The 7,538-nt window shown below is 47.3% G+C and overlaps 3 protein-coding genes across 3 annotated transcripts; 1 reads left to right on the top strand and 2 right to left on the bottom strand.

Moving 5' to 3' along the window:
• Positions 1 to 382: 382 nt before the first annotated feature.
• Positions 383 to 1,685, bottom strand: K444DRAFT_697322 (uncharacterized protein). Its single transcript, XM_024887925.1, has one exon. It carries the CDS (start codon positions 1,433 to 1,435, stop codon positions 551 to 553), a length of 885 nt encoding a protein of 294 aa, XP_024732241.1. The 5' UTR covers positions 1,436 to 1,685; the 3' UTR covers positions 383 to 550.
• Positions 1,686 to 2,116: 431 nt separating this feature from the next.
• Positions 2,117 to 5,190, top strand: K444DRAFT_634168 (uncharacterized protein; the record flags this gene model as incomplete). Its single annotated transcript, XM_024883710.1, has 3 exons — positions 2,117 to 2,609; positions 2,660 to 3,830; positions 3,900 to 5,190. The coding sequence occupies 3 exons, from the start codon at positions 2,117 to 2,119 to the stop codon at positions 5,188 to 5,190; spliced, it is 2,955 nt and encodes a 984-aa protein (XP_024732240.1).
• A 465-nt stretch (positions 5,191 to 5,655) lies between these two features.
• Positions 5,656 to 6,834, bottom strand: K444DRAFT_697316 (Mur ligase). The gene is made up of 2 exons (XM_024887924.1): positions 6,790 to 6,834; positions 5,656 to 6,742 (listed from the first exon to the last, which is right to left on the bottom strand). The coding sequence occupies exons 1-2, from the start codon at positions 6,820 to 6,822 to the stop codon at positions 5,861 to 5,863; spliced, it is 915 nt and encodes a 304-aa protein (XP_024732239.1). The 5' UTR covers positions 6,823 to 6,834; the 3' UTR covers positions 5,656 to 5,860.
• Between the last annotated feature and the right edge of the window lie 704 nt (positions 6,835 to 7,538).

The raw sequence follows: 7,538 nt of genomic DNA, 5'->3' as shown, positions 1-7,538 counted from the left end.
AACGGAAGAAGGATCAGTTCGAGGCGTATTGGGCAGAAGGAGAATGACGCGCGCTTTGATAAGTAGTTTTTTTTTTTTTTTGGAAGAGCAGGCTAGGAAATAAACACTCTTCTGACTCTCCAAATGGCGGGTTTCTTTCTCATCTTTTGATCACATAACATGTACTAGAAGCTAATTTTATTTGGATGAAGCTGGCAGTGGCCGACCCTCATCGTATTTGACTTTATGGGGAAAACATTACAAGGCCACATGAGAGAAGTGCAGACAGTGACCCAAAATTCTTACGAATGCTAACATATACTGGCGGTAAATTCAGAGGAAGAGAGTGATAATCAAAATGCAAAAACGCCCTCTCACCAGATAAGAGTACTATTCCAGCGTTGCGGAGTTTTCTTTTGAATCATGTTATCGAAACCCAAATCCATTCCATCTATCACACTTCAATCCTTCCCTTTATCTCTCGCTTCGTCATGGTACGAACGACATTATCCTCACCACTCTTCCGAATATGGATCATTAGACCGTGTCCTCGATCCAATGTAAACATCGCTCAAAATTCGTCATGACAGATGAGGTAGGCGGGGATGAGGAGGATGAGGAGGATGAGGAGGAGGCGGAAGAGGTTGAGGAGCTGCATTTCGAGGATGGGGATAAGACAAAATCGTGGACGATGAGGAAAAGAGCAGTATTGGTCGGAGAGTTGGCGCTCTTCGTCGTTTATCTTGGTGTGCTTTGGGGGAGTGTGGCGCGACTTGCTCATCGTCGCCTCCTTCTTTTCAGGGCAGTCTGGTTCCAAGTATTCCCATATCTTGTCTCTCTCCTCTATCTTGTCGCCTCCATTCACTTTATCCTTCACTTCGTCCTCTCTCAAATCCCAACATTCTCTACAAGTAAATTCCTCAAAAATCCCTTTACTCGTCACCTCCACTTTATCCTCATATCGTATTTTGAGTGTGATTCTTCCTTCTTCGACTTCTGTTCTAATACACTCTCGAGCCCTGTTCACGCATTCGACTAGTGATACGGCCCACCAATCTATGTTCGGAAGAGTGGTGAGGATAATGACATGTCTACCGTCTCCGTCGCTTATGCCTTTGATTGCTTGATAAATTGCCATTTGCTCTTTTTCAGGAGAAGAGAGATTGAGTTCTTGATCAAGATGTAGTTGATGTGTGCTTATAACAAGGGGCTCTTGCGGTGTTTCGAATGAGGACTCGACGAGGACTGAGCAAATCTGAAACTTTGAAGTGGCATTGTGGACTTGAGTGTTGTCAGCGTTGGCAGTGGCCTTGCGCAACTCCTCTCGATTGACTTGGGCAACATCGTGGTATTTGCTGTTTCCCATAAATTGGACTACAACTTCATTGCCTTGGCTTGGCTGAGGGAAACCGGGCAAAGAATGCAGACTTTCGAAGAAAACGAGGCGACCAACCATGCTTTCCTGCAAGAACCCTCATATTGCATGTCGGGACCCCAAATGATTTCAGAGCCTCGGATGCAGGTCTCGCTGGAAAAAGGAAACCACGCTCCCCCTTCGAAATTGGGTGTCTCTTGGGAAACATTCACATTTTCACCAAGGGCTCAGAACTGTTATATCACGTTATTAGATTTTCACAATTTACAACACTTTTCAGAGATTTCCGGCAAAGAAAACAAGTGACGGTGGTGATGAAACCCCTCCTCCCTTCTAGTCCTGACTGTAACAAATCAAGGAAAACGCATTGGGGGGGGGGAGGGTTCTCGAGCCGTGAATTGGGGAGATAGAAAGGGTTCACGAGATTGATGTTGACGCATTGGGAAAGGCTGCATCACTATCTGGCAACTATACACAATGGATCTCTCAAAATACCAACCGCGTGTTCTGGGGGTGCGCAGTCCAGTATAACATTGTCTCACTCAGATTGGGGTGTGAAATGCGGTTTTAGTGGCGGCATCAAACGGAGGCAACCGAATTGGGTTAGGCTCTCTGGAGACGTTTCAACCGAAAATAGGGTTCAGCTGAGCAGCTCCCGGCGCCTGGCCGTATTATCTTCCGGACGGGTCGCATGTTCGCCTTGCCTTCACCGTTCCCTTCCTTCATTCATCTGCCTCAGATCTGCCTCCAGGAATTCAACCAATGGAGATCGTTTTCAAAGCGCCAACACAGCCCCAGAGCCTCTTGAATCTCGATGACAGTCTCGCCTTTGCGCCATGGAAAACGGTATCGGCTCTTTTATACGCAATTCGCCACGCAACATTCACTACTTATCTTGAAGAAGAACATCGATCATTGCTTTTAGACGCTTTTAAAGCCCTTCAAGTTCAAGAATCACTGTTTCGCAGCGTTTTGAAAAAGTTTACAAATAACTGGGTCCCAACCAAGAAGGAGGAACGGATCATCCAAGCTGCGTGGCATGGATGTTATCCAGACCATATCGAAGGTGCTTTCTTCAACTATGGAGGATTAAAGGGCATTATTGCGCTCGCTATAGCCTTCAGAGATACCGACTCGATCGTAAATCAATGGACAGCCATCAAAGACGAAGCTTCGCGGAAGTGGCTGGTGGAGAACGTTGTTCATCTCATGAGGGACAAGGAAAACGAATGGATGAAAGGATTCATCCCACAAAGTACACCTTCTCTTTAGAGATAAGATTCTTCGCTAACAGAACTGATCTAGAACCGGACAACCCAAATCGACTTGAGCGCCTCGGGCATCACGCAGCCAGACGAGTCATACCACAAGCTGGACCACAAGAAAGACATGATGGCGAGCAAGCGAGCTGCTCGCAACCACCTACCCCGACATCTCTTCCCTCTCCTCCCGATCAAGTGCTCGATAATAAGCGAACAAAGTGGGAGGAGCGAAGTTTTCAATCCCAACAGGGTTTGCCTTCTACGAGATGCAATGTATTGCCGCCCATCCAAGACCTTCCTCAGCACCAACAGCTGCAAGAGAAACACTATAATGGGCGGGCAAGCAGTCCAACACAGCAGTGCATATCTACTCCGACAGCCAATTCCTCTTCCTCCGGAGAAGATTTCCCTCAGCAACACCGACAGCTATCGTCCAACAAAAATGGAGCAAACAACCCATTCCACATCCTGCCTCAACATACCCCTCAATTCCGCACTGGCAGTTCAGTGGAGATCTATCTCCAAAGAGTTCGCCATTTATTAGGCTCGCTCCTTCCCCCGCCCTATTCGTCACCGTATAATTCGAAGTCTCCAGGTCCTACGCACATTACCGACAACGATGATCCGAGATGCAGCCCTTCTTTCCCCGCCAACAATGACCTCCCTCCATCCCCTCCACTACCCGGCAGATCCATTGCAAGTAATACGTTGGCACATATCTTGAATACAGGAGATTACATCTCACCTCTACAACGCTACAGAACGCTTCCATATCCGCAACACTGGACGCCTCCCCCAACCCTTTCACAAGAGCTTGTCATAACCTTCCAACAATTGAACGATCATTCCAGAGATTTAGCAACGCTTTTAGTTTTCCTGGGTGAAGCCGATATACCGAAGAGCATGCTCCTCCGTGCCGCTGAGCCGAAATGGTTCTTCAACCGTTCAGGGGAGGTCGACTTCGCACCCGCTCCAGATCTCAATCCTTTATTCGCATGCAGTCAAAACCTTGACTCAGCTCTCGAACACCTGGAGGCTCTTGCACTTATTCGCATCAGCAGGGCCCTAGAATCAATTACAGTCCTACCAAAGCTGCGATCGCTCGTTGAATGCACTTTAGGTGATGCTCGACGGATGGAATGCAAAGCTTCGCTACTCGTCTTTCACTCCTTCCCTGAGGATCCGGATGTTGATCGTGCTGAAGGTGTCAACAGGTAAGTCGCAAAGCGAGCCATTGTGAATTTCCACTGATCATCTACCAATAGCTTTGAAGAGCTGTGCAGATCACAACTGCCTCATGTCGCACACGTTCTGAAATACTTCGAAGCGCCGGACTTCATCAATCAATTTTCTGCGCCACAACGTAAACGAATCGTCTGCAGTTGTTTATCGGCTTCGGGGTTTACGACTCTGGATTGGAAGCTGAACGTCCTTGCGGCCGCGGAAAGGATCATGGCAGCCAGCGACGCTGATTCCCTATTATCGGCAAAGCTACGATTTCGGAGACTTGTCTTGTGCTATCTGTACCTGACTCAATTCAGTGACGCGTACCGGCATAGTATTGAGCTCGGCTTATCTCCGACTGACTTAAGTTCAAACGCCTTCCTGGCAGAGAATATTCTCTTCCGTGTGCAAGTTATGATATACCGGGATGAGCTCTCAAGTGCGTGGCACGAGTTGCAAAATATGATACCGCTGGACCCCAATCGACCTGAAGAGCGACGTCTACTCCAGAAGAAACTATGCTTCCAGATAAAAATCTGTCTTTTCGCGGGGGAATTTGGTGATGGAAAGAAATTATTGGAGCAACTCAGCGAGTCCCCGATATCCCGGAGCCTACAGCCGCACTATTTCTCGTATCTCGTATCTGCAAATTGCGAGTGTGGGGCAATTGGTGCTGCCATGGAAACCATTCCAGTGTGTAATTTTGTGGACCAGCCTTGGCAGAGCCTCGGTGTCAGAGGAAGACGTGTCAGCCTCGCAGCAGCCGGCACGCATCTTATGAACGGGTTATGGATACTGAAGTATAGCAAGGGATTCAGCGATGCTCAGCCATGGCTTCTTAAAGCGAAGGCTATCTACGAAGCCATCGATAAAGTATATTCGAAGATTTCGAATGCTAGCCTTGGTCTTGCTATTCGTCAGTTCTCCGTTTCAGCTGGACTTGCAATAATCGCGCACCTGGAGTGGCGCTTCACAACTACTGTTAGGGGGGAGACGGCCCTTTCCTACTGGCGAGCTGCCTTTGATCTTGGAGAGAAGTCAAGGAGGAACCTTGGTGGGACACCATTTCCTCAGATGATAATCTCTTATACTATTTGCGATATCACAAGTCAGCTTGGGTTACGGGAAACAACAGTTGAACTTATGGATATGGCGAAATCGCTTTATCAATACACAGGCCGCCAGTTTCATGACTATGCTCTGGGTTCTATCTGGTTCGATATGGTCCAGGAGTGGAACGCAGAAAATGGTTTGGGTCGGATATCCGAGCTGTTCTATGATGACTACATGACAGAGCAGAGAAAGAGCAGATTCCCTTATGGAAAGGATAGCATTAGATTGTGTATATAGTAGAATGTAGAACAGCTCAGTCGGAGAGACCAATACAAAGGACTTCATAGGCACAATTCTATAGGCCTTGAACTTTGCAGGCTCTACTCACGTGGTTGGAACCGCCCTTTTTCTCCTGGATCCGAGTGTATTAAAGAGCTTGCCCTCTGAAAATGCGACCTGTATTCAAAAGTCCTCTCGCAAGAATGAATTATCTGATTTGATGCTTCAAACCCTGGCTGACGACTCCAAGAGGGAAAGCACACCACCAACTAAGTGCTGGCTCCCAGTAACCAGAGTCTGCACACTCCCATACTCTTTCCCAATCTCCCTCACTTTCTCTAGAGCTCCTCGAATAGTGGCCTCAAAGGAAACTGTTGAACCAGGATGCAGCCTTTTCCAGATCTCTGGATATACATGCTGGTCATGAGAAGACTGTAGCACTAACCTAGAGTTAGCAAGAGAAGTATAAAGAAAATAGTAACTACCTACTGCCCCCACTGTCTCGTTCGTATGTAGTGAAGATAGCGTGCTGTACGCTACTACACTTAAGAGAAGCAGCCAACCGTTCAAACACAGCTGCTTTATCCCTTTGCTCCGTGATCATGCTAAAGACCAGAACTCGCGCTATAGGTGAGGTAGTCCTGTAACCTAATTAGAACCAGGCAGTAAGATATTTCTAGAATTATATCTATATATACCTGTGCATTTGAGAGCTCTCAAGAAACCACTTGGCAGCAATGCCAACACTCATCTCATTATGTGCACTATCTAAGAACCACTGGAATCGATCTTCGATAACGAGCTGGAAGCGCCCGGGCCAGGAGAATTGGCTAATACCTTGTAGTATATCTGATATACTCAAGCTCCCCTTTGACTTTTGAGCCAGAAACGAGCGCACACAGGCAAGAGCTAGGGAGCAGTTCACTCGTTGAACGTCTGGCTGAAGCTGTACTATGTCGGCCGGGAGCAAAGGATCTATGTCGACAAACTGTAGATTAATACTCTTCTCAGATCCCCGCTTTCGTAATACCTCCATAGCAGTGCTCTCTTGCGGTGCCGAAAACGCTATAGCGCCAGATTTAAAGATTCCCGCTTTATGCCACGCGATACTCTCGATCGAAGAACCGAGTTGTTTGATGTGATCTATGCCTAGCGGAGTAATAGCAGTAACGAGGGGCTTCTCAATAACGTTCGTAGAATCAAATTCGCCGCCATGGTGCGTCTCAATGATAGCAGCATCGACACCTTCCCTAATAAAAGCGTGAAGGGATAATAGAGCAAAGGACTGGAGATACCGGGGCCTTATATCAAATTCTGGAAGAGATTGTGACAAGATATTGTCGACTTCGAAAAAGTACTTTGCGAACAGGTCTCTCGATAGCGGCTTGAAATTAATACGAATTTGCTCTTCGGGGCAGATAAGATAAGGTGAAGTGTAAAGACCGACCTTCCGTGGAAACCCGGTTCTTTCGCCGTGTGTTTTAAGGAAGGAGTTAATAAATGCACATGTGCTTCCTTTGCCTTTCGTTCCAGCTACGTGAACAATATTAAGTCTATTAATGTCCGACGCCTATTAAAGTTAGAATTAGAGTATATTAGGTCGTGGCGAACCCATACCGAGTGGCCAAGTTTATTTAGCCACTGCCTCATCCCTAATATGCTAGGCGTCCCCCTTAGGCCGGATTCTCCGTCCGTATTAGGCGCCCTGCCTAAGCTAGGAAAGCCTCCAGTAGGCGCGATGCTTGGTCTCCGTGGGCGTATCTTTGTGTTTAAGATCTCTATAGCTCTCTGCTCTAGTCAGATACGGCAAACTCAACTGAATATCGAGATCTACCTTGTAATTCATATCCATGATGATAAGTACGGTGTCGGTGTTATCGCTGTTCTCGATCAATGCGCGAGAGATTTGTTGAACTAATTGTAGGCTCTCTGACTGGGAATGTGCGCTTGATCCAGAGTCCTTGGTGCGTGGATAGATCTGGTCGTTGGTAGAAGCAGTAAGCGACCGAAGTGCCTCACGATGTTTGCATCACGTGAAAGTGGACGAGATTACCTCAGCACATTTGTATTCTTTTTAACTTCGCATTCCAGTTACAACTGCAGCACAACGCTCCGTAGCCCTCAGGAGATCCCAAGCTCATCAGTATACAGTACTGGTAGCATTACACAAAGGTTCTAGCCTCCGCAGAAACAGAACACCATGTCGGAGCATAACTCTGGGCAAACGACGAAGCGGGGATGATTTGGGTAAGGCTGCTCTTGCACCGCAACCTCTAGCTGCTCGTTTGCTTACAATATTTAGTCAATCATCCAATACACCTTCCAGAATACCGTGAGTACTCGATGCTCTACCTTGTCTATGAGAA

Source organism: Hyaloscypha bicolor (genome assembly GCF_002865645.1).
Source record: "Hyaloscypha bicolor E unplaced genomic scaffold K444scaffold_126, whole genome shotgun sequence".
NCBI classification, from domain to species: Eukaryota; Fungi; Ascomycota; class Leotiomycetes; order Helotiales; family Hyaloscyphaceae; genus Hyaloscypha; species Hyaloscypha bicolor.
The sequence above is the reverse complement of the archived record's forward strand: the minus strand, read 5'-3'. Positions and strand labels throughout refer to the sequence as shown.

What these genes read in the sequence shown, in the direction of transcription:
- K444DRAFT_697316 (XM_024887924.1), bottom strand. Translation starts at nt 6,822, where the DNA reads ATGAGGCAGTGGCTAAATAAACTTGGCCACTCG. An exon ending in TAAATAAACTTGGCCACTCG is followed by an intron (nt 6,743 to 6,789) that starts GTATGGGTTCGC and finishes TAACTTTAATAG; the next exon opens with GCGTCGGACATTAATAGACT.
- K444DRAFT_697322 (XM_024887925.1), bottom strand. Translation starts at nt 1,435, where the DNA reads ATGGTTGGTCGCCTCGTTTTCTTCGAAAGTCTGCATTCTTTGCCCGGT.